Source organism: Peromyscus leucopus, chromosome 10 (genome assembly GCF_004664715.2).
Source record: "Peromyscus leucopus breed LL Stock chromosome 10, UCI_PerLeu_2.1, whole genome shotgun sequence".
NCBI classification, from domain to species: Eukaryota; Metazoa; Chordata; class Mammalia; order Rodentia; family Cricetidae; genus Peromyscus; species Peromyscus leucopus.
The window spans coordinates 86279055-86303978 of NC_051071.1; the positions used below are offsets into that span (position 1 = coordinate 86279055).

The 24924-nt window shown below is 43.9% G+C and overlaps 1 protein-coding gene across 1 annotated transcript in view; it reads right to left on the bottom strand.

Annotated features, from left to right (window-relative positions):
* The window catches only part of Wdfy3 (WD repeat and FYVE domain containing 3), a 253962-nt gene that overhangs the window by 62400 nt on the left and 166638 nt on the right, over nucleotides 1-24924 (bottom strand). Inside the window, 13 exon segments of the mRNA XM_028867282.2 lie at nucleotides 919-1079; nucleotides 2734-2833; nucleotides 6258-6491; nucleotides 8044-8223; nucleotides 9707-9841; nucleotides 11238-11473; nucleotides 13570-13787; nucleotides 14158-14278; nucleotides 17723-17817; nucleotides 19072-19233; nucleotides 19315-19388; nucleotides 22183-22335; nucleotides 23590-23780. Coding sequence (XP_028723115.1) covers nucleotides 919-1079; nucleotides 2734-2833; nucleotides 6258-6491; nucleotides 8044-8223; nucleotides 9707-9841; nucleotides 11238-11473; nucleotides 13570-13787; nucleotides 14158-14278; nucleotides 17723-17817; nucleotides 19072-19233; nucleotides 19315-19388; nucleotides 22183-22335; nucleotides 23590-23780 — 2060 coding nt within the window.

The following is a 24924-nucleotide window of genomic DNA, read 5'->3' on the forward strand; positions in this document are numbered from 1 at the left end:
CTCACACCTTACATACCCAGCTATCGCTTCCTTCCTAGTGCTGGGATTAATGGTGTGTGTGCTTCACAAATACTGGTAGCAAAGACATGAGATCTCAAGTACTGGGATTAAAGGTGTGTGCCACCACTGCCTGGCTCTGTTTCTCTTCTAGACTGAATCAATCTTATGTAGTCCAGGGTAGCTTTGAACTCAAGAGATCAAGATAAATCTCTGCTTCCTGAGTGCTGGGATTAAAAGTGTGTGCCACCACTGCCTGGCCTCTATGTTTAATCTAGTGGCTTGTTCTGTCCTCTGATCCTCAGGCAAATTTTATAGGGTACATAATATATCACCACAAAACACAAGTAACACACACACACACAAACCATGAACACACAAACAAAACCCATAAAAACACAAACTCAGAAACCATAATATACATGGAAAAGTATTCCCACTTTTTTACACTGTAAAGTAAGTAAGATGTGTGTCAAGTGACCAATGCTCTTCAGTCAAGCATGCATGGGGTAAATGATATTCTCAAAGAAATAGAGACGTTGATAAACTGTGGAGGCCAGCTGATGAGGGAACATTTCCTCAGTGGACGCTCATGGCCCGTAGTCTTCACACAATGACACTATAAAAGCTTATTGAGTCGTATCAACTTAAGGTATGTGAAGTGCCTGGGCTGGGCAGGCTTGGCTGGAGAAGGATCAATGTGAAACCCAGGCACCTTCGTAAGCAGAGCACTGGCAGCAGTTAAGGGAGGAGGAGGAGTCCAGACACGTACTTCTCAATTCATTCTTACAAAGCTTGGGTATGTCAAATGTTAATATTCATTATCCTATTAGTTACACCTACTTCCAATAATTTTGACAGCATAGGAAAAAGTTTATCAGAGAAAAACGTGCTCCACAGTTAATAGAAATGATGGATTACCTGTGCAATGAGTTGAATTATAAAATCTATAAGAAGCTTAGATTCTTTGTTGAACATGCCTTGCCAAAGCTTGTCCACCACACGCTGTGTGAAATAAAACACGTTGTTCACCAGCACCTGGTAGCTTCCTCCACTGGTAATGGGCAGAGATGCATCTTCCCCTAAATCCCAATAGAAAAAAATATCTAAGAAAATTGACATCTACCAGCACAAGACCTCAAAGACACCAGGCTAAGGCAAGACAAGTGTACCCACAGTCCTTATGAAATATGACCACATGTTCTCAGGGAGTGTTTTCAGAAAATGATGTCCATGGCCAGAAGTCAGGATAAACACTGCAAAGAATATTTTCACCAGGCTACAAGCTTTGAGGGCTGAAAGTCCCTGTGAAGACTCTCACACCTAAATACAATCTGTGAGAAGCAAATGGTTCTTCAGGTAGAACCATCAGCAACAGAACACCTTCACCCCATAAAAAAGTTCAATTAAAGATGGATTATGTGTGAAGAATGAGGGGGGAAAGCCTTTCAAACAAAACTCTACTTGTGGTGCACTTCCCACAGCCACGAAGTGACGTGGGCATGAGATTCAGAAAACATGTGACACCGAGGAGGAGCTGCAGGCAGACGACTGATAACCATGGTCAGCAGTGCAGACTCCCGAACCAAGCGACCCCAGTGTCCCCAGGGGCTCAAATAAACACAGTCCTGGGACTATCCATCTTCCACACCCCACTGCATTGTGGAGATTCTGCATAGACCACCGGTTACTCCCACTTCTAAGGAGGCTCTCATCCTGTGTCTTTACGTGGTACAGACCACCAGTTACTCCAACTTCTAAGGAGGCTCTCATCCTGTGTCTTTACGTGGTACAGACCACCGGTTACTCCAACTTCTAAGGAGGCTCTCATCCTGTGTCTTTACGTGGTACAGACCACCAGTTACTCTGACTTCTAAGGAGGCTCTCATCCTCTGTGTTCACATGGTACAGATGATCTCAGTGGATAAGAATTGGCACAAAAACGTGACTTGATGCTTAGTTTTGAAAATTCAGTTACATATTAAGACAATATTTAAGATGTCCTGGCAAACCATTTTGTAAAAACTATTTACCAGAACAGAGAGGTTCTAAGATTCATATGATCGCTCAGAATAGTATCGAAGGTAAATTGCTAAAACTTTCATATTTTTGCTTTCTGAGAAGGGTCTCACTAGGGAGCCTAGGCTGTCCTTGAACTCGCAATCCTGCTGTAGCTCTGGAGTCATGCCTGGACGACAGGCAGGCAACACTAGTCCTGGCTTTGCACTAAAACATCTTCATGTTGTTTGATATGTAAGTGATGTCTCTACTGTAAATGCCTCTCTCAAGTGTTACATTCGTATTCCAACTCAATACAGATGCTTTGAAAGACAATTAGTCCAGTGCGCTTTGACTTTCCGACCTGAAGCACATCCTGAAGAACAGCGTGCACATACCTGAGATTCCACTCCCCAACAGACACATGTAATTAACATGTTTGTGGCACCTGAGTAAGAATGTTTATAGCGGTTTTATTTGGAGCTGCCTCTAGCTGGAAACTTCCATGTATCTACCGACAATAATATAAATAAGCAACTGTTCATTTGACATAACACTGTCTAGTGATGACAACAAGCTGCTGTATGCAGAACATGAACATCTCATCTCAAACGTTAAAAAACCGTGAGTGGTAAGAGGTCAGACTAAAAAGAAAGAAGATTGAGATGAGCTTGGAGTTTAGAGACAGGAAAGTGATAATATATGCATTTTAAAATCTAAAAATAAACACAGAATTACCCAATAGCACATCAGCTGCAAGCAAATGGTCCATCACGCTATCCAAAATGTGCGTCTGGAATTCTTTCTGCTGAGTTCTTGTAGATCTTTCAGGGGAAGCCTAAGTATTAAAACAATACACACCAGAATCAGAAGGAAACCTAACTACACAAAGATGGGTCCCACCTGATGAGAGCAGCCAGTGCTGGTGAACTCAAGTGTCTCACCACTTCTCAGTACTTCATTTTATTAAAAACACAAAAACGTTTCTAGTTCCAGAAGGATTTATGGTGACTCATCATTATAGGAATTTAGTCTTCTGACTCTTCCAAGTGATGATGAAATTTACATTTGTTACTGGCCCTAGCTGCCTAGTTCAAATGGTCTTGGTAGGACTCAGAGCAGCCAAACTTTGAAGGAACTTGAGATTTTATGAATTCAGGCATCACACTGTCTTTCCAAATAATTCACTAGAGTGTTCTTATGTGCTTTGGTATATACATTTTATGTCATTTAACTGGCAAATGCCACTCTGAAATAGAGACAAAGTGTGACTCTTGGTTTCTGTCAACTTGACACAAACCTTGAGTCGCTTTGGAAGAGATACTCTCAATGGAGGGAATGCCCCGACCAGGCCGACCTGTGAGCAAGCCTGTAGCCTATAGGCCATTTTCTTGACTAATGATTGATGTGGGCAGGCCTAGCTTCTGTGGACTGTGCCATCCCCGGACAGGTGGCCCTGGTTGTATAAGAACGCAGGCAGAGCAAAGCTGGTCTGTGTTTCCCGTCTGTCTGCAAACCACCAATAGTGTGCCTCTGCCTGCAGACACAAATCAAGAACATTACGACAGCTGGAGCTGTCGTGGGTCAGGGCCTGGCGTTCCAGGACCACAAAAGGATCCCTAGTGCCTGGCCACCTGGAAGTGAGGTACCTCGACTGCCTCAGAGTGGGGTTCAGCTAAGCTTCTGCCTCAGTGTCACACTCGACCCTTCCATGTGAACAGGAGTCTCTGTCACACTCGACCCTTCCATGTGAACAGGGAGTCTCTGTGTCACATTCAACCCTTCCATGTGAACGGGAGTCTCTGTCACACTCGACCCTTCCATATGAACAGGGAACCTGGGCACCATGTCACACCCAAACCGTTCTATATAAATGGGAATCTCTTAGTTTTAGAGATCGCAATATTAACTAACCTGTTTTTATATATATATATATACACACACACACACGTATATTATATAAGTGTGTAAAGTTCTTTATTGTAGCAAGTTACTTTCATTTACATGTATGTTCATGTAGGCCATGTATGGCGCCTGAGCTCGCTCTCCATCTCTGGCTTTTAAAAACAAGCTTCAGCCTTTCTAGTTAAGATGGTGTTGTATCGCCCTGTTGGGCAAGGATGTAGTCAAGAGTTAAGTGAGTAAGAAGTACTCAGCACACCAACAGCCTCGGCCACCTGTTACTGGAGATGAGGACAGGGAAACCTGCCCATAGCTGTAAAGAGTTTGCATCTCCCTGGGGCTTCAATCTGACACTGCTGTGGCTCCCAGACTACAATCCTAACACTCAGCTCTCTAGTCCAAAAGGTACAACTGCACACACCCATCATGAGAACCATACTTGAGGTTGACACAGGGAGATGAAGCACTTCCTGCTTACATAGCAAACAAACCAGAAGTCCTTAAGTTATTCACGACTAATTACGTAGTTGTCAGTGTGCTTAGAAGCTTAAGAAATGCTCTCACTGGCCAGGCACACTCGCCCATTCCTTTTTACTGTATGTTAATCTTTGAGGCATTTATCCTTTCTTGCACATTTCTGCTGAATACCATCTTGTCATTTCTGTTTTCCGTTTCTAGGTTTTCACCCTAGATGCTAAAGTACTGACCATCTCTCTTCTTGAGCTGTTGTTTGTTTGTTCAACACTGAGCTCTATCACCAGGCTCCATTATGGAGCATCCCCATGGAGTTCTCACTGATCACCACTGAGCTTCATCTCCAGGCTTTATCACGGAGCGCTCACCAAACTCTATCACTGATCTCCATCACTGATCTCCATCACAGAGCTCCAGACCCAGCTCTATGAACTCAAGGTTTCCAGACGGACAAGTCCTATCAGGCAGATTTTAATCATGTGGTTTACTGCTGACACATTATTCTCTCCGCCAATTCTAAACACTTGTGGTCTTGGTTAAGATGCTTCTAAATTCCTTAAGTGACCTTTTAATTGGCCAAACGGAGATGTTTTCACAGGAGTTGCAATAAACACCTTCCACGGTTTTGAAGTTGCAATTAACAAGTTAACTGCAGTAGCCACTAGAGGGAGCAGAGAAACCTGCTTTGTTTGTCAAGCTGAGAGCAAGCACATGACATATTCCCATCACCCTCTTTGAGGAGAGCAGTCCCCACACATCCTAACCTCACACCTTGCACAGCGAGGACTCTGGCACCCTTCACAAGAAGCAGGCAAGGGATGAGTCACGTAGCTTCTCTCTCTCTGATCCACTTTCTTTAGTGATGTCAGCAGATGACTATTTGGTTTGGGTCATTTGACACTGTTGTTTAGAATCGAGACCACAGCCCTGTACAGTCTACCAGAGGGACACGCCCAACTCTAGATGAACATCTGAAAGTGGCTTTTAGGGATGGTCCCCATCTACAGCCAGCAGCGAAACCACTCCAGCTGCAGAGTCTCATTTTCTCCTGGGCCACTGACTCCTCTCACTCACCACGAGGAGGGACAACCAGGAGCTGCGGCCATTGGGAGGTCACTGGGTGTGTGCTGAGTATCTTCTATGTGTGACAGCATGCTGTAAGATGCACTGGACAGTGGCAGGAATAGGTGGCAGTGTGACTGACTGAAGTTAGGAGTGAGGAAAACCGCCAGTGTTTTGAATGTCTAGAGGGGCTGGCACACACACACTGCTGCCTGTGAGCTGAATCCAGCCTGTGTCTGCTTCGCAGATAACATTCTACAGGAGCATAGCCCTAATCATTGCATCCTGCCTTTTCTCTGGAGAGTTCTGTCCACAGTAAAATGACACAGATGAAGAGCTGTGACACCAACTTAAAGGAAGTGTTAATTGCCAGGTGGTGGCGGCATATGCCTTTAATCCCAGCACTCGGGAGGCAGAGCCAGGCGGATCTTTGTGAGTGCGAGGCCAGCCTGGTCTACAGAGTGAGATCCAGGAAAGGTGCAAAGCTACACAGAGAAACTTTGTCTTGAAAAACGGGGTGGGAGGATGGTGGTGGTGGGGAAGAGATGTTAATTGGCCCTTATTGGAAAAGTTTGCCATAGGAAAAAAGGTGATAAAGGACTAAAGGAGAAACATGCTTAAGAGAAGGGGAAAAAAAATGGAACAAAGTGACAGAATCCAAGATATATGTAGCATTAAAAACCATGTACGTTCTTATTTTTGCCTATACATTATCTAGAAGAATTAGAAGTCTAAAAGTATTCTGCATAGAACTTAATTGGTTATTAACGTTCTCATTATAAAAACAATGCAAGCAAATGGTATGTACATGTCTTTGTCTTTACCTCCAACAAAAGATCAATTAGTGGAGTTTGCTTGCTGGCAGGGGTGAGGCAGAGGTTGTCGATCATTAACACTCGCATGAAGTCAAACACGAACTTTTTGGCTGGGTGGTTGGTCAGATACGTCTTGGTGCCCACATTGCAGTACTCCGACTGGCTCCTGTTCATTCCTGTGTCTGCGGCGAAAGCTTTGAACTCTTCTGCTGGAGATCCGACCTCATCGTCGAGATCTGTCACCTAACGGAGGGGACAGGTGCCATCTCATTAGAGCGGATGTTGACACCTCACTTTCATGTTTGCTAAGACAGCAAGACACAACTGCAGCGGTGACATCCAAAGCAGAGCCACCTCCCCAAGCCTTGGCTTCCCATCCAGCTACTCAGCTCAGGGCTGCACTCTTCAGGCTTTGCTTTCAAGGCAGCAAGTCATCTGGCGCTATGCCACGCCACTCGACACTTCTGAGACCATTAGTAATGTATCTGCTTTATGGGATTATAAACACTTCAGATAGATGAAGTGATACTATGAGGGCGGCTGTACCTGCATATCAGAAGCTAGCTACTGAGAAGCCAAATGTCACAGGTCAGAGAAGAATCTCTATAACGGTGACCCCTAAGGGTTGATCTTTTTTTTTTTTTTGCAGGTGAACAAAATCTAAATAAGCAAAATAGCAACAAGTTTCAGCCAAGCCAGAAAGAGATATAGACAAATTCTAGATGTTGACAAAGAGATGGGAAGGCAGTGTTTTAAGTTATATATGCATGCACACATCCATACACACACACATACTCACACATGTACACACACACATGCACACACACAGACACACACTTTTTAAACCAAACCAAGGGATTCTAAAACTATAAGCCAGCCAGAGTGTTAAGGTTATGGGTCATCTGTCTGTCTCTCCTTACAGGTCTGGAATGAGCACTTTACATTTCTATAATGTAAAATTGGTATGAAGAAGGAAGTTTACTTCAGTCCCTGCAATACATGATAGGAACGAGAATTATGAACTCTCCCTTTGGGCCTGTTTGAAAAGACAGAAATATTAGTACTATGTCTGATTATAGACTGATATTTTCCTGTTAAGTTAGTACAGAATAAAAGGTTGAGCAACGTTAGAAAAGTTGAGCAGAAGAATCACATTCATTTTATCAGTTATGAACAAAATCAACTCTCTAAATCACTTTAGCAATTAAATCCAGCAAACACCTACTGTCTAAAATAAAAAAAGGAAGCAGTTTGGCTTGGCTAGAGTCCTGTGACCGCTACAGAGCAGTTTCTAAGCACACAGCCAGCATCTCACGGAACGGCATGCAACAGTAGCTGCCTGGCCAGGGGCAGCAGCAATGGGCTTGGAAGAGCTGGAGACAGGAAGCAGAATCACAGCCCGCGGCGCTCTCAGGGAGAGCACAAGTACTGTGTGGGGAGCTCTGACAGCAGTGAGGGAGACCAGGCACAGCGCGCACAGACAGGTGAGCCCGTCCGGGCGCAGGAGACCCGGCACAGCGCGCACAGACAGGTGAGCCCGTCCGGGGCGCAGGAGACCCGGCACAGCGCGCACAGACAGGTGAGCCCGTCCGGGGCGCAGGAGACCCGGCACAGCACGCACAGACAGGTGAGCCCGTCCGGGGCGCAGGAGACCCGGCACAGCGCGCACAGACAGGTGAGCCCGTCCGGGGCGCAGGAGACCCGGCACAGCGCGCACAGACAGGTGAGCCCGTCCGGGGCGCAGGAAACCAAACGCCTCTTTTCCGCCAGCTGACCACGCCTCCTCCTTCCTTACCATCTCTGAGTAAGGGCGGATGTTGAAGGGGAAGACGGTGGCTGCCAAGGCACACAGGAAGTCAGGGCTCATCCACATGGAGGCAAGGTCTGGAACGTTGTGGTACAAGTATCTGAAAAACTGCATCAGGGTCACCGGATACTCTCGGAGCCACGACCCCTCTTCTTCTGACTGCCACGGCTAACAGGGCAGAGAAGAACAACAGCGTTAGAGACCGATCCTTCCACAGGGGCGTACGCTGGGCTGGGTGCAAACATCTGCAAGCCGGCTCTTGGGAAGTGGAGGGAGAAAGATCAGGAGTTAAGGTCATCCTCAGCTACACAGAGATATTAAGGTTAGCCTGGGCTACATGAGACCTTGTCTCAAATTAAAGAAGGGGGATTTACTATTTATTATTTTTCTTACACAGCACATATCAATGATCCAAAACCTCATAAATCATACACAAGCAAAGATTTTTGTGCAAACACGTAAACAAATCTAATAGCCGGAAGGACAACTACACCCTTAGAAACTGTCCCCAGCTCTCTCCACAGCTCAACTAAGAACAGTTGGTGTTATCAACATGAACACGGTCTGCATCACAGTAGCTCTTTGCCTTCACTGGTCCTGAGCATCCTGTCAGGAAATCGGGAGTAAATGATGAAGATGCAGACGTCATTTTCTCCCTGTGAACCTGACACGAAGGCATAGTACCATACCTGGTACACCACCTGGAAGCACCAGACGGCAAACACTCGGGGATCAGTGAAGATCATGTGCATATATAAGTGTTTGAGAACTACGTATTTCCTGAGACCTGTCCTGAAAGGCTTCTTCCTTAACATGGATTTTTACATTTGTTTATGGACCAGCAGCAAAGGAAACACCCCCCAATATTTTGTTCTTAGACGAGAATCATCAGATATGTATGATTTCAGGGATCTATCTAGGTTAGCATTTTCTCTTAATGCACAGTTCTAAGCTGTGTAATGAGCTACACCACCATTCTCAGTGTGCCTGTGAGACAGACAGGAGTGGAGTTTGTCATTATTCTTGCAATTACTATTCTTCCCTAAGTTCAAAGTAATTAGAGCAGAAAAGTGTAAAGGAAAATATAATTTGTTCTGTTAATGTTTTAACATCTAAATGAGAATAACTTCAGAATCTCAATGAGTAGCCATATCATATATACAAGATACTATGATTATATATGTGTATCTATTACTATATATCTTATGTTGGTGATATTAGTAGATACTTATGATACTCTTTTAAGTATTTTGTGTATGTTACTTCATGAAATCCTCACAACAACCCTATGAGGTAAATGTTATCACCAGATGTTTAAACATAGGAAACAGTGGCAGACAGAAGCTAGCACATCTGGAGTACCAGGAGTGGGACCCTCATTTCCAGAGTCCGTGGTTTCCGGTCTCTGGAAGTGCTGGGGATCAAACCCCACCTCATACTTGGCGGGCTGATAGTCTACCACTGAGCCACACTCCCAGCCTCTACTCTGTGGTCTTAACTACACTATCTGTCCATACCTTAGAGGTTAAGAAAATAGGGTGGGGTCTGGAGCCACAGGGAAACAGACAGCTACGGTAAATTAGAACGAGCTTTCTCTGTAAGGCAGCCGACATCACACAGGGCTGTGGGATGCCAGCCCTCTATAACTCACTGAATTCAGCATGCTGCGCAGCATCCCCAGCAGTAAGAAGGCAGACTCTGTGCACACATTGTGGATGGAAGACACCACTGTTCCGCTGGAGGCAGGGACTCCAAAGATAAATGTCCAGATGGAATCCAAGTCAAACTGTAGACCAGATGGGCAACAATCAGTCACTAGTCATTTCCCAGGAGACCCCTAGGCATTCTAATATTCTCAAATTTCATTGAAACTACTTTTATTTTAACTGAGTAACGACCAACAGATCACTAGTAACCTCCATTCTATACATCGAAACTTGGTAAATATTGTATGTACCATTATCCATCTCAGTCAGAACCTACACTTTCAATTAATAGTCTATTCCTTTTTTTCTAGACAAAATATGGCCCCAACCCCCCATGGTAATTAGCAACAAGATGAAATTATAAATGTGATAAGTCTTAAGCAAGATGTTTGTAGGAGCACAATGACCTCACTCCCCAGACTCAGCAATGACTCAAAGTTATGTTACTTATGAGTAAGATTTGACAAAGTAAGTGGATGATGAGATTGACTGAGATCAGCTTTACATAACACTTATGACCATGGTGCCATGTGATTCAAAAGGACCTGGAAAACCAAATTCCACATAGCATAAATCTAAGAGTACTGCTTAGGAGATTTCATGGAAAAGGTTTGGTCAAATATTAAAACTGTTTTGAATATCATTTGGTGTTGGATGGAAGCAAAGTTGAATTTAAAAGCTAAAGTAAGTCTTTATGAAGCCACAGATATAAGCTATATGTAGACAATTTTAATAGTCTTCAATGACAACTCAAATAAATTATTGCTGGTTTCCTGAAAATGTAGATGTTATATATCACTACAGAATTAAGAATATTTTTCAAATCAATACTTGTACCTACTCTTTATTTGTGTGTGTGTGTGTGTGTGTGTGTGTGTGTGTGTGTGTGTGTGTGTGTTTGCACACAAAATAAGCAGATGTGTGTGGAGACCCAAGATTGATGTCTGGTATCTCCCCTTGATCACTTTCTATCTTTCACGTTTACGTTTTAGACAAAGTCTCCTCATTGAACCTGAGGTTTACCAATTTGGCTTGAGAGGGTCAATGAGCTACGGGGGTTGCCCATTCCCCTACTCAGGGCTGGGGTCCTGAGGATGTACAGCCATTGTGGCTTCTTACTGGGTTTCTGAACCCAGGTCCTCAAGCTTACACATCAAGTGCTACACAGACTCAAGCCACCTTCCCAGGCCCCACTTCACCTGTAATTATCTGGAATGAAATCATATTTCTAGGTAAAGTTGGACTACTCAAAACAACCCTTGAGACCATCATTAATGTCATCCAAAGTCCTCATGCATAGATAATTATTCAGAGCAACCAGAAAGAGAAGAAGGTATTAACAGTGACAAAGGATGACGTTTTAGGAAAATTACCTAACAAATTTTCAGGGTTTTGAAATTCCCAAATTAAACTTTAAATGCACGAAGTAAAAGAATCAATAGGTTTCACAGTGACACCTTACTAGGTAGTTCCTACCTGGCAACCCTGCTTACATCGGCTGCTGGTGACAGGCACACTGACCTGCAGGTTCTCAGGCAGCTCACTCACAGGCTGCTGCAGAAACAGGGCCATGAGGAGGAAATAGAGGGCAGGGACATTCGTGTGCTTAGGAAGGAAAGACTGAAGGACCAGAAAACCAGGAAAGTGGCAGGCCTCCCGGTTAATCTCCCTGACTGTGGATCTCCCTCCGGCGCTCCTGCCCACATTGAATCCTAAAAGGAGGGAGGAAGAGAGTTAGGAAACGTCACGGTGCCACTTTAACAAGAAACCAGCGACGGTGAGGGGGTGACACACTTGTCCTGTGCTCACACAAGGAAAGCCAGCCAGCGGCCAGCGACTGACCCCATCTTCAGCGCATCTTCGCAGGGGGATACAGGTTCTGAGAGAGGGCTGGGACTACCAGAGACAAGTCTACAAGTGCTTCTCGCAGTGAAACGAGCGCTACTCTTTACAAGAGTGACTTCAAAACAGCTCTGACGTCCCTGCTCGTGCTTCCAAAAGAATTAAGTGAAATTGGTAAAAAGCAGTTAATACATTTCATTAATACATGTTCTATGTCCCACGCAACCTAAGTCAGAAGCTCATTTTTGAGTAAAAGGGGGACCTGTAGGGCCCTGGCCCCCTTTTGGGTAACTGTTGCCTTGCTTGCAGACCTTGACCTTGATATCCTCCCTGCCGGGTTCCACCCTCCTGAATGCTTAAGGGAAGTTCCTTGTCTACGTATTCTGCATATTGGATATTAAAAGCTTAGATGTAAGATTGTAAAACATCAGTAGCAAATTTCTGCCCTCCAGGGTTCTCCCCTTGCGCTGTAAGTCTGTATTTAAGACCTCCTCTCTCCTTTAATAAACGGCATTAGGCATTGAAAAAAAAAAAAAAAAGCCAAGTTGCAATGCAGTAACCAGACTTCATGGGAAAATCCATGACAGCCAGCCAGACCTCCTCCAAGAATATAGAAAGCGTTCAACATTATGTAAAAAAATGCAGGGTTTTTTTCTTTTGTTCTTTCTCTGTTGTAGAATATTATTTTAAGGTGTGTTACTTTTGTTTATATCGCATTTGTTTAACTCTGTGAAGCTGTGATACTTTGTCTAAAACACCTGATGGTCTAATAAAGAAATGAATGGCCAATAAAAAAAATACATGTCCTTAAAAAAAAAAAAAAAAACATATACTTCTTAACCTTAAGTTATATACAGATTCAGACTTAAGGCTAAATGAAGAAAAAAAATGCCTTCCTTACACAACACAGTCTGCCCACTGTTCTCCACAAGCTGAGTGGGCTGGCAGATCCATGCCCACTGTGGCTGTGTTCTCCACAAGCAGAGTGGGCCACCCACCATCCTCCGAAACTTTGCCAGGAGACAGCCAGGAGAGAGCGGCTGATGTGTCTAAGACCGTATGTGTATCTGGGAATTTTGTCTCCGCAGGAGTCCTTGATCACACAGGGGTTTCAGACACAACTCAAATGTGGTCCTTTACCACTGCATCCCTAGTGGAGAGCTCAGTGCAGAGTGAATGTCAGTCAAGAGTTCAACAGACATCTTCTGTGAACAAAGCCCATACATGAGTGACTAACTTTCACTCCGAAGCTATTAAAATTTCCAATGAAGATTCACATTTTTCCAGTTTTGTTCAAAGACAAAGAATAATTATTATTTAACACAATAAGAACAATTTATTTCTAATGTCTAGGTTGCTTTTAAGTATATGTATCTTAACCAGTTGCTCAGTGTGACTGAATTAATTGTCTGAAATATCCTCTCATGAAGAAAAATTTATATAGCAATTTACCACTCTCTTGCATACATCATTTCATTTCTGAATCACAATGATCATGTGACTTAGACCCTGCCATACATATCTGAGTCAATGGGGCGCACATTCTGACATGTCCCAACTGTGTGACTGATGTCTGCCCTGTGTTTTCGCCTTTTAGTCTGTGAGATATGGACGATACATTTACATATCATTCAGTCACTGTGCAAACCACACAAGCCACATGGCAAGTGTAGTGACTGACGCCGTAAGTGTGGAATGCACACTACCACTTTTAGCAGTCACTTCTACTGTAACTTGCTAAGTATTGAGTTCAAGGCCAAAGAAGGTTGTGTGTAACAATAAAAGCACAACCAGGTCTCTGCGCTTTCACATCTTAAAATCCTATCTCTGGCTTTAGTTTGAATCTGGAAGAGTGTTAAGTTTTTCTTTTTTTGTTATTAAAATTCACAACTCCTAATGGCTATGATATAAACCGGAGTGCACACGCTTACACAACATTTAAAGACAGAAGACTGAAGTCTCGTACCTAGCACAGTTCCTATTTTATTAGTCAGCACAGAATCTGTCTGCTCCAGCCATCCTCCACCACTGAGGCCTTCTTTAAACTTGATAAGGATGGACTGGTTACTCAGCAGGACAACAAGAATCCTCAAGGCGGCTGTCACTGTAGTGGGATGCAAGTGTTCTTCCATGAATATCATGATCCAGTCAAAACCCAGTGTCCTGACCAGCTCTTCACAAGCCCTGTACAAAGACAGATGGAGCCAAAGGAAGGAAATCAGCTTCAGGAACTCAGATTTCAAATTAGAAAACTGACTCAGCCTCATTTTTTGAGATGCTATCAATTTCAGGGTTAAAGTCAATCCTCTGAAGTCTATGGAAGTCTCTTTCTGTTTGACAGGACTATCAGTTCTTTTTCTTTCTTTCTTTTTTGATTTTTTTTTTTTTTTTTTTTTTTGAGAAAGCTTATCACTATATAGTCCCGGCTGTCTCTGTAGACCAGGTTGGCCTCAAACTCAGAGATCCGCCTGCCTCTGCCTCCCAAGTGCTGGGATCAAAGGTGTGCGCCACCACACCTGGCTAGGACTATCAATTCTAAAAAGGTTTCACTTACTGCAAGTTAATGCTTGTCTTTTCTTTCGATGTATGAATGAGTTTTAGCAAGATGTCTAGAAGTCTGTTCCTCAAAAGTATAAGGTTAGCAGACACAAGACCCCCAAACTCCTCTTCTGCTCCTAAAAGAGAGATAAACACATCAAATACCCCAGGGATAGAGGATAAAATACCCAATCCAGTTCCTTGAAATCATGAAAACAAAACCTTTTAGGAAACATTTTCTTTACAAGTGATTTCCACTCTAGCAGACACAAGAAGATGAACCAGAAGGCCAGGGCTGGGGCGTCATTAGTCCACAGTGCCAGGCATACTGCACCTCAGGAAAGCTGTGTGGCTGGTCACTACCACGCTTCCATTTCTGCTAGCACTTGGGCCCACCTGAACTCACTGTGGTTTTATGGTTCTACCTGCTTGGACCATGGACTACTCTAAACTTTAGACTGTCTTTTAAAATGTGGATTTAGCTATGTGTAGTCACACATGCCTTTAAACTAGCACTCTAGAGGCAGAGGCAGGCTGATGTCTGTGAGTTCAAGACCAGTCTCATCTACGTAGTGAGTTCCAGGCCACTCAGGGCTACACAGTGGGGGAAAAAAAGTGAATTTAGCTGGGTACAGTGGTGCACGACTTCAGAGGCTCCCTGGTTTATGTACAAGGTTAGGTTACCCAAAGATACAAAGTGAGAGACCCTGACCCCCATATACCCCAGACACAAAGGGAATTTACTGCTGTATTCATTATGAAGCTTTAGGTTCACAAACGGGGACTTAGGACCCCCTATTCCAAGTGGCAAACACCAGCAGTTAGAGTGCTAGCAAAATCAAACCTGAGACCTTAAGCTGCCGTAAGAATCACTTCTTAGAAGTGGACAATATTATGCAGAAAATTAAAACTCTCTCAAAATCCTTACTATTTTTTATTTGACTTTGTATTAATTATGCCTCCCCTGATTTTCAAATATAGTTTATAACACTGAGCTCTATCTGAAAAAAGCTCCATTTGAAAGAAGCTCCCAAACTGTTGTTTTTCCACAGCTCATAACCCCATCACTTACTGTTTATGTTAGTTTACACTAATTTTATCAATGTTTGGCATCATTTCACCCAAGCTATTTTTTGGTAGGTGTGTATCCTGAATACTACTTGAAAAAAATGTGTTTTTTTGAATATCATATCATATCATATTTAGTACAATTTCATGGTGAACAAATAATGACTATCACCCACAAACTTTATTACTTCAAATGGCACAAAGTGATGAGACCAGGCTAATCAACTTGGCTTCTCAACAGAAAATTAGCTAATTGTATAGCCTTAGGGCAGCACTCACCATCAAGGACTTACAACACTTCTGTGATTATTGAATCAAATGGCTATAAAATATGTGGGAAATAGAGAATTATTTTTCCTGCATCATTTGTATAATTGGAATAAACATATATTTTCAACAATTTTTGAAGCATTTTCACTTTCTAATCAATATTTCTTCAGCAGATATTAATGCAGAGCTTAAAAATAATGCTTGAACATGGCATATTAAGTTAAAAGTTTAAATTTCCCCTTCCTATGGAGATCTGTTCTGATGTACCAGGGATAGGTGTGGGGTTAGGGGAGAGACAGGACCCAATATGGGAGGATCAAATGGGGAGGGGGAGAGTGGAAAGGGACAGGAGAGAGAATACAGAGAGCGACAGCTAAAACACATGGGTCATAGGAAACCTAATATGGCAGAAGCTTCTTAAAATACATACATAGAGGACATCTAAATTGGAATCACCAAAAGCCGGGAAACAAAGGCCCAACTAGCCATCTCTCCACACCAAGTGAAACCTACAGCACTGGGAATGGGTCATAGTTAACAAGTTGTTTGCCAAAGCATGGAAAGCCTCAAGCAATCCGGGAAGTTGCCAAGGATACCCATTGCTCTCCACACACTAGTGGTAAGTAAGGTTCTGTTGCTGAAGACAACACCTGCACACCTCACCGAGCACGGAGAAGTCAAGCTGGTGCCTGCCCTGACCCTTCACGGTACAGGAAGGTCCTCTGCACACAATGCAGGAGAGAAGTGTCCTCCTTTTAGCTATAAGCCCTGTGATCTAAAATGGTGACCTGACAGCAAGATACGCTGATGCAATAGTGGCAGAAATGTCGTGGAAGTAACCAACCACTACTGCCTGGATCGAAGGGTCACGCTATGAGATCGTAGCCCTGCGCGACACTGCTTGCACCCAAGCAAGAACCTGAGACTCGACAGGCCATGGACTAAGGGGAAAACCAAATACTACTACTGTTCTGCCAAAGGCGCACAGCAGTGAAAGGACGCCTGACATTCTTTAAACTCATAGATCAGTATTATATACTGATCTATGAACTCATACTATAGGTCAGCCACCACTAGAGAAGCTTCCTTCTCCAGTAGATGGAACAAAGACAGAGATAACAACTGAACAATGTGCAGAGACCAGGGGGCCTTGGAATACTCAGTTCTAAACAGGATGTCTCCATCAACTCCCTCCCCTCAGGATTCAGGGAACTCTGGGAAAGAGAAGGTAGAAAGAGAGTAAGAACCAGAGGGGATGGAGGACATCAAGAAAACAAGACCTTCTTAGACATAACAAGACTGACATGCATATGAACTCAGATTGTGGCCGTGTGCACAGGGCTGGCGTGGGTCTGAGCCAGATGGGGTTCAAGTGCTGAGAGGAGAAACCGATACAACCCCCATGTCAACCCAGAGGCATTCCAACCGATAAGCGACCGCAAAGGAAAATTAGTTCTTTCTAACCGTCTCCCTGGGGAAACACACCACACTTAAGGGCGGGTCCTATGTCAGGCAGCAGACGGCCCACACAAGACGAAGCCAAGGGTACTGTATATTTGGAGGGTTTCGTCTCGCAAGGCTTCGTCTGGGCATTTGTTGTTTGTTCCTCACAATTCTGTTTCCACCAAAGACAGATCAAGGTGGTTCCAAATGAACCGGCAGCAGGGACCAGCAGGAGCTCTAGTCCCGAGTCTGTCAGTGGAAGGCTGTGGTCTGTAGTGTTTCAGTCTCTCTGTCTGTCCTCTGAACACTGAGGTTACACCACTTTCTCTTATGATTCTCTTCTGTACGTTTGTAAGTAATAAGACTCATGCATGTGATAGATTTTCCAATTATGTAATAAGGCCATAACAATGCTGCACAAAGACTATCCTCGCAGTATCAGTGGGGTGGGGGAGGATATTTCTCTCAATGACCACTGAAGACTATAGTCAAAAAGCTACAGAGAATGAGGACACTAGTGACATGGACGTAACTTTTAAAACGAAGTGATTTCAATTACACCAGAAGAGGATGGCCATGAATCTGAAACGGGAAAGCTTCCGTACCTTTCACATGTGGTAGGCCACCACACCACACTCCGGCACACCGCACAGATTTAACATAAGATGGACATACCAGTAGAAGACCCCAGAAAGTAACATGAAGGGGAATGTTACGCAACATTTTCACATATAATTCAGTCCAATTTGTGTCATATTAGGGCAGAGGACTTAGCTGATCATTTTCTTTGCTCAACTCACCTACATCGGGTTTCTCTTCATTATTAATTTCCATAACCACGAATTTCTCACAAACTGCGAAGGTTGGCAACGTAGAAGAAATGAACTGGCCAAACCTGAAAATAAAGCAGAAAATAAAAAGTTTCATCTTTCTTTTCCCTAACTCACAAAATACAAAGAAATGAGAAAACAAACCCACATATGCATTGTTTTGACTTCTTTGGCTCATTAGGTGACGGTATTGTTTGCTTCCTCTTGCCCACAGCTAATGACATCGACACAACAAGGTCTCTGAAATCTAAGAATCCAGGTTTTCGGAAGTGTGAGCTCTTTAGTGCACTAAGCCACGTGGCCTAAACAAGCTCAACAGTGTGACTGGTCAAGTTAAAATGCTCTGCTGATCTGTATGAATCCTTTTGAGCCGAGGGATGGAGAACATGTATTTTAGAAATGTAGGGCAGTTTATACATATGTGTTTGTGTGCATGCATGTGTACACGTACACACACACACACACACACACACACACACACACACACACACACTGACTTTTTAACAATGTGACCAGTAGCTTAAGTTCCCTGGGCCCTTGTTCACTTACAAAGGAAGTGGAAAAGTTAAAAATTTAAAAGTTGAAAACGTAAAACAAGTTTCTGCGGACTCCATGAAGGAAAAGCTCTGAATTTCCCTTATGCTAAAAGAAATTATTGCCCATGGCACACATGTTCAACTGTGTGTGTGTGTGTGTGTGTGTGTGTGTGTGTGTGTGTGTGTGTGTGTAGGTGTAAGTAGGCTAGAGAATGACACTGGCTGTCCTACCTTGTCATCCTCTGCCTTCCTCATTTGAGGCAGGGTCTCTTCCTGAGCCTGGTGCTCCTGGGTGGCAGCTGGTCGAGCAGCCAGCCAGCACCAGTGACCCCTGTCTCTGTTCCCACCTCGATGGGGCCCAGGCCCTGCTGGCTGGCTATGTGGGGCTCGCTCAGCTCATCACAGTTGCAGAGCAAATGCTCTCACCCACGGAGCCACCTCTTCAGTCACTCAGACGATGCTCAAATCACAGAACCCATTCAAGTACTCAACAACAAAGTATCCATGAGTGACAGAGACCCAAGAGAAAGGCGGAAGGCCGTGCGCATGCGTGTGACATACACCCTTGAGAACCAGCAGGCCTTGAGAGGAAGGACGGGGACTGACAAGTCCTATCCCGAAAACTTGGGTATCTATCTAGGGCAGCCAATGTTTCCGGCCCCTTCCCACGCCTTACTCGCAGGATACTGACATTACAGTTGTCACCGAGCACAGGGACCATAGGGACCCGTTCCATCCCACTCATCTCATCTCAACCTCACTGGCGATTTCCGCCAAACCCACCTGAGCAGATCGTTGCTGTTGGGAAAGCCCTGCAGCAGGAAGCTCAGCACGTTACTAATAGCAGCAATGGTCGGCTGGGACAGGGACATGTCTCGGAGAGTCAGGAGCAGCTTGGGGATTAGCTGAAATTCCCTCATTAACTTGGCGTTCTTGGAGGCTTCACTGTAAGAGAAAGATGATTAATTCATCGTAAGAGCATCTCTTTCATAACTGAACAGCCAGCTATGTGAATATTAAGTATACCTGGACTCTGTCAGTAGTTCAATAAAGTGCTCAAATAAAGACAGATGAAGTTCATATGGTGCATGGAGCCAGACCTGTAACAAAATATGAACAACAGGATATTTAAGCTTGAACATGCCCCACGGTCAGTACAAGAGAATCAAGTACAGCACATAGAACATACTTTAGTTACACAATTAACTAGATACAGCAGAAAATGGAGGAGGAAACTCAATCACTATAAACAGACCCAAGGAGAAAAAAATGGAAGTAGTATGCTTGTAAAATCTATTATAAATATTCTATGTGTCACAGAAAGGCGAACATGATCAATGACATTTTTAAAGTGCAGAAAAATGAAGATGGCCAACTAGAAGTGTATTTCCTACAAAAGCATCTTTAAAGAAAAAGAAAAAAAGGAGAAACCCCTCTTCAGATGGGAGAACTCATTGCCAGCAGACCTCGATTACATGCATGTTAAAAAAAAGTAATCCAGGTACAGAATGGACTCCAGATTTACAAATAGAGATTATGTTGTCTGGCTGGAGAGAGGGCTCAGCTATTAAAAGCCCTTGCTGCTCTTCAGAGGACACAACTTAGTTCCAGCACCCAAATTAGATGGTGCACAACTGCCCGGAACTGCAGTGCCAGGGCCCTGGAACCCTGTTCTGGTCTTCTTGGGTAGTGCACACAGGCACGTATACAATTACATAAAAAATAAAAATAAAATCTTAAAAGAAGATAAAGAGTTGTAAAGATGATACATCCGGGCAAAGGAAAAGTTTTCTTTTGAAATGCATTAAAAAAAAACCTGATCATTTAAAGTGAAAATAATATAAACTATTTTGGAGATTATAAAACAGAAAACAAGCACAAAAACAAGGAAAGACAGGGAAGAGGAAATGGACATAGTATAATATTCTTCAAAGACAAACCACATTATTTTAGATTCTAGAAAAATATCAAAGAAAATGTTTGTATGCTGGTATGATTATTTTACTAAATTTGTAAAATGGTTGTTTTTAAAAGAGGGAGGAATTATTTATAGACTATTTGTGGCTTAGTAATAAGAGATGCTCTAGGAAGCCAGGAAGTATAACGGTATTGTCAGATGGAGCCAGAATTTGGTATTCAACTAAATTTATGTTTGTATATTAAATGTTAATCACGAATTTGAAACCAGAGGAAATTCCCGGAGGAAACACGGTCCAGCAGGCTTCCATGGTCTTCTTAGGTCTGCCGCCCTCTGCAGCCTTTTAACTTGGATCTTTTGCAACTATTTACTTATTTATTTCTTTGTTTTTCTCTTCTGATGGACTAGTGGCCTAGAGACGTGGGCTGTGTGCTTTAGTTTTTGTTTTCAGGTCTTTAGTAACTAAAGTAGTGTTTAGGTAAATCAAAGGGCAGTCAGGTAAGGTAGCACACACCTTTAATCCCAGCAATCGGGAGGCAGAGGCAGGAGGATCTTCGTGACTTTGAGGCCCGTCTGGTCTACATAGTAATCTCCAGGCCAGCCAGAGTTATACAGTGAGACCTTGTCTTAAATAATAATGATGGTGACCATCATCATCTTCAAAGCCATCTGAGAACTAGAACTTTGAAAACTGAGAAATGTCTATTTTATTGTGCGGAAAAGGGGAGACTCTACAGATTGCTGAAGATGTGAAATAATTATGTCTCTATAAAAGAATGAGACCTCCAAAGGTGGGCAGCACAGCCTAGGGAAGGACAGAAGTGACAGTTATCCTGTGCATGTGAGGAGAGCTGGTGAGGTCCTGTTAGGATGCGGTGGAGGCCGAGAGGGCAGACACTGCACAAAGGGAGAGCGGAATCTTCAGGATTTCATGGCAGACTGTTTATAGACAGGGGGAGGGCGGAAGCTGACTGCATTATTCCAATCCTAAGGAACGGGGCCTTGTTAACAGAAAGGGAAGGTAGACGGATGTGCTAATTTGGGGCAAGGATGTCAAGTTCAGCCGAGGCATTGCTAGGCTACAACAATGTGAACACTGAGCAAGAAGTCAGAATGAAGTCTTGAAGTGAGACGCCAAAGTTAGCGACAGACGTGACAGTGACCGTGAACTCCAGAGACCAAGCTGTGGGGTCAAGTGAGAGCCCAAGGAAGATAAAGGAACAAAGAAAGCCGAGAGGTGACAGTCTTGTCATGAAAATGTCACAGAGACAGAAGAGTAGTGAAAGAGATAAAAGGACCAGGGTGGTGATGCCTGAGAGCTGGCAAAAGATGGAGGAGCCGCAGGAGCAGAGCAATTACACGTGCTGAATGTGCAATTGCCATCATTAGGTCCTGGTACCCCCCTGTGTGGGACAGACACAAAGATGTAGACAGACAGGCTCTTCATTCACGATGCCCAGAGATCCCATTGCCAAGGGATGTCACGTGAACATTCAGTGCACAGTGACTAAAGGTGACATGATGGGGAGATCAGCCAGCACAGGGGGCGGGCATGCTGGAGGGACAGAGAAAGTAAGACAGAAGAAGGGAAAACCTCCAAGTTTAGGGAAAACACTCTTTTACTATGTAGCTGCTAATAATCCAGATTACACGTCTAGATTCTCCCGACTGCAGAAAAGTTTCTTGCAGAAGAGCTTAATGGGAACGCTTCCCGCCTGTATCGCCTGCTGCAGTAGAAATGGGCAGTTTTGGGGTATATATTAAGCATTTAATTTCTGTAACATTTGTAGAACAGGATGTATTTGGAGAAAAGGAAACAATTATTTTCTTATGTTTTACTAACTGATATTGATATGATCATAAAATTACACAATTTCAGACACATATCTTTGAGATAAAGCAGTTTAACTCTCTCGTAGTAGAGAAAAATAAATACATCCACCAAGTTTCTATTACCAGTTATTGTGTATACTTACTTCAAAATCGCAGAGCAGGTCCTGGAAAGCAGTGGAGTTGGGAATGATGGAGGTCTCATGGCCGCTGTCCACGGTCCCCACCAAGGAAAAGGTCAGATGGAGGATGTGGCTGTTGAGAAGGGAGCGTTTCTTTTTCAGCAGCATTGCCAGCAACTGGAAGAACAACAGATCAGGCCTGCTGTAGACGTCCCTCCGACCGCAGCACGCGCACCGCAACTAGTCAACGGGTTAATTCTCTGATGGCATCATGGCAGGCGAGGCCTCGCTGGGTGAAATGAGCAACCGGGGATGGACCCGGAAAGACAGTCCATAGTCCCTTCCTGTTTCCTGGCTGTATGAGACGAGCAATTCTCCTCAAAGGGACATGCTCCCCACCCCGATGTCCTATTTTACAGCAGGCCAATAGTTACAGAGCAAACAAATTGTGGGCCACACTTCAATATCACAAGGCAAAGAAAGCATTCCTGCCTTTATGTCGTTTTTTTCCCCCCTCAGGGAGAGCGACAAAACCTCAACACCCTGACTAGCAGAGACTCGATTTTGCCTCAAATATTGATTTTGAATTGTTTCACTTGAGTCCTTTCTGCCCCACAGACTACACAACTGAGCACGTGCCTATCTTACAACTCCATCTGAACTGTCAGGGACAGCAGTGTATGCTCACTGATTGTGGTTTTGCACACTTGGAGGAAATAAGAGAAGGCATGTGAAGGGGGGAAGCCATAAAGAAAATGGGAAGAGCTTTGATGGATCTCCAACCCTGAGTCTCTCCAGGCAGGAGCTAATACGTCCAATTTCACTTCATTCCCCTTTGTGTGAAGAGAAAGACCATCCAAGAAAGCAAGCAGTGATCTGACTATGGTTGGCTTTCTCTGTCCACAGCTTTTAAACACACAGATTAAGTCAAACAGAGGTCAAAAACATTCTCTGTAAAAACTTTGTACAGACATTCCCCTACTTCTCCCCTAACCACTGCACACTATACAATAACTGTAGCATAGCATTCACGTTGTATTAGGAGTGAGAAGCATCTCAGATGAGTTCAGCACACGAGTAGGTACACCTAGGTTACGTGAAAGAGCAATATGATCTGATGAGATGTGTGTGAGACAAGGGGAGATCTGGAACCATTCCACAGGACAGTGAAGGTCCAGTGCCTCGTACGCATCAGAGCTGGCTGAGATAATGCAGTCACAGAAGACGTGAGACAAAGTGAAAGAAGCGAACCTGAAAAACCAAAATTAAATAGAGCCACGTATTCTTCTCACTTGATCAATTACTTTTTATATATGCCAGTGGCTTCTAAGTTTACTTGGACAATATAATTCTTCCATTTTATCAGATATGACTAATGAAAATTAGATAATTTGGTGTGAAGTGAAGCGAGGAAAGCCTATGGTTACCAACCTGATAGCCCTTGATTCTCTCCATCTCCTTACTGGCTAGTGGGTTACTCTTGACCACACAAACCAGGGCCTTGACTGCAGCATATAACCCTTCCACGTCCGAGGCCATGGCCACCAGGCCGAGGATGGCGGCAGCTCCTCCAATGTACTGCAAAGTAGTGGCCACAGGCTTGGGGACAAATGTTCTTACTCCTGATTAAAAAGAGAGTGAAAAATAATTAAAATAAGTGTTAATGGGTTGAGAGCAGATATCAGTTATCTAGTCCACGGCGCTGGGTGACAGCCTGCCTAGAAACACACAGGTCACAGGAATGCAATGTGAGGTAAGAAAGATCCTTACTAGTTTCCCCTGGGAACATACTTGGGGAAACTATGGATGGAGTGCAGGGGTGACACTATGGTATTTGAAGCATTTATTAATGTTCTGAGTGAATGGTATTTGCCTGCTCTTTAGGACTGAGGTTTTAAAATACAGAACTAGAGGCTGGAGGGTGGCTCAGTGGTTAAGAGTGCAGTCTATGCTTCTAGAGGACCTGAGCTCAATTCTTAGCCTTCATACACCAGTTTCAGGGGATCCAATATGTTTGTGCCTGAACATATGTGCACCTCACCACCTGTACATACACATAATTAAAAATAAAAAAAAGTCTTTAAAAATAAAAGTATTTTCGAGCTCTAGTCCCTGTTACTAAGAAGAATGGGTGAAGATCATTTGAGCCCAGGGTTCTGAGATCAGTCACAGTATAAAAGATACAGGGAATCATTATTTTATACTGAGCTAAAATTGAATATGATACATATAAGTGTATGTGCACGTACACACACACACACACACACACACACACACACACACACACACACACGCACACTTCAAATGAAATGACGTCGTATGGGATGACCATACTCCTTCCTCCCGCACACTATCTAACAAACCCTCAGTACCAGGCACGGGAAACCTTTCAAGGTGTTGGTGAGTCCACTGGGAGATTCCAAAAACAATACAGCTATTGCCATGGCTCCTGCCTCCCTGTTGCTAAAGACACCACACACACTTGGAGGGTTTGAGCTGGAACCGACCCAAACACCCGCTTCTTGAGGACTATTTCTCATAGTCCTAGAGGGGACGCGCAAGCTGCTAAGGGGGGAAAGGGTCCTAGGCAGGTGTGGCCCCTGTGATCCATTGCAGCGACCAGCAGGGCGAGCTGTGATCCATCACAGTGACCAACAGGGCGAGCTGTGATCCATCACAGCGACCAACAGGGCGAGCTCTCCCTGAAGTGCTGCCTAGCCGATTACACATGGCTGGTGAGGCCAGCGATCAGAGGAGGATCTTGCC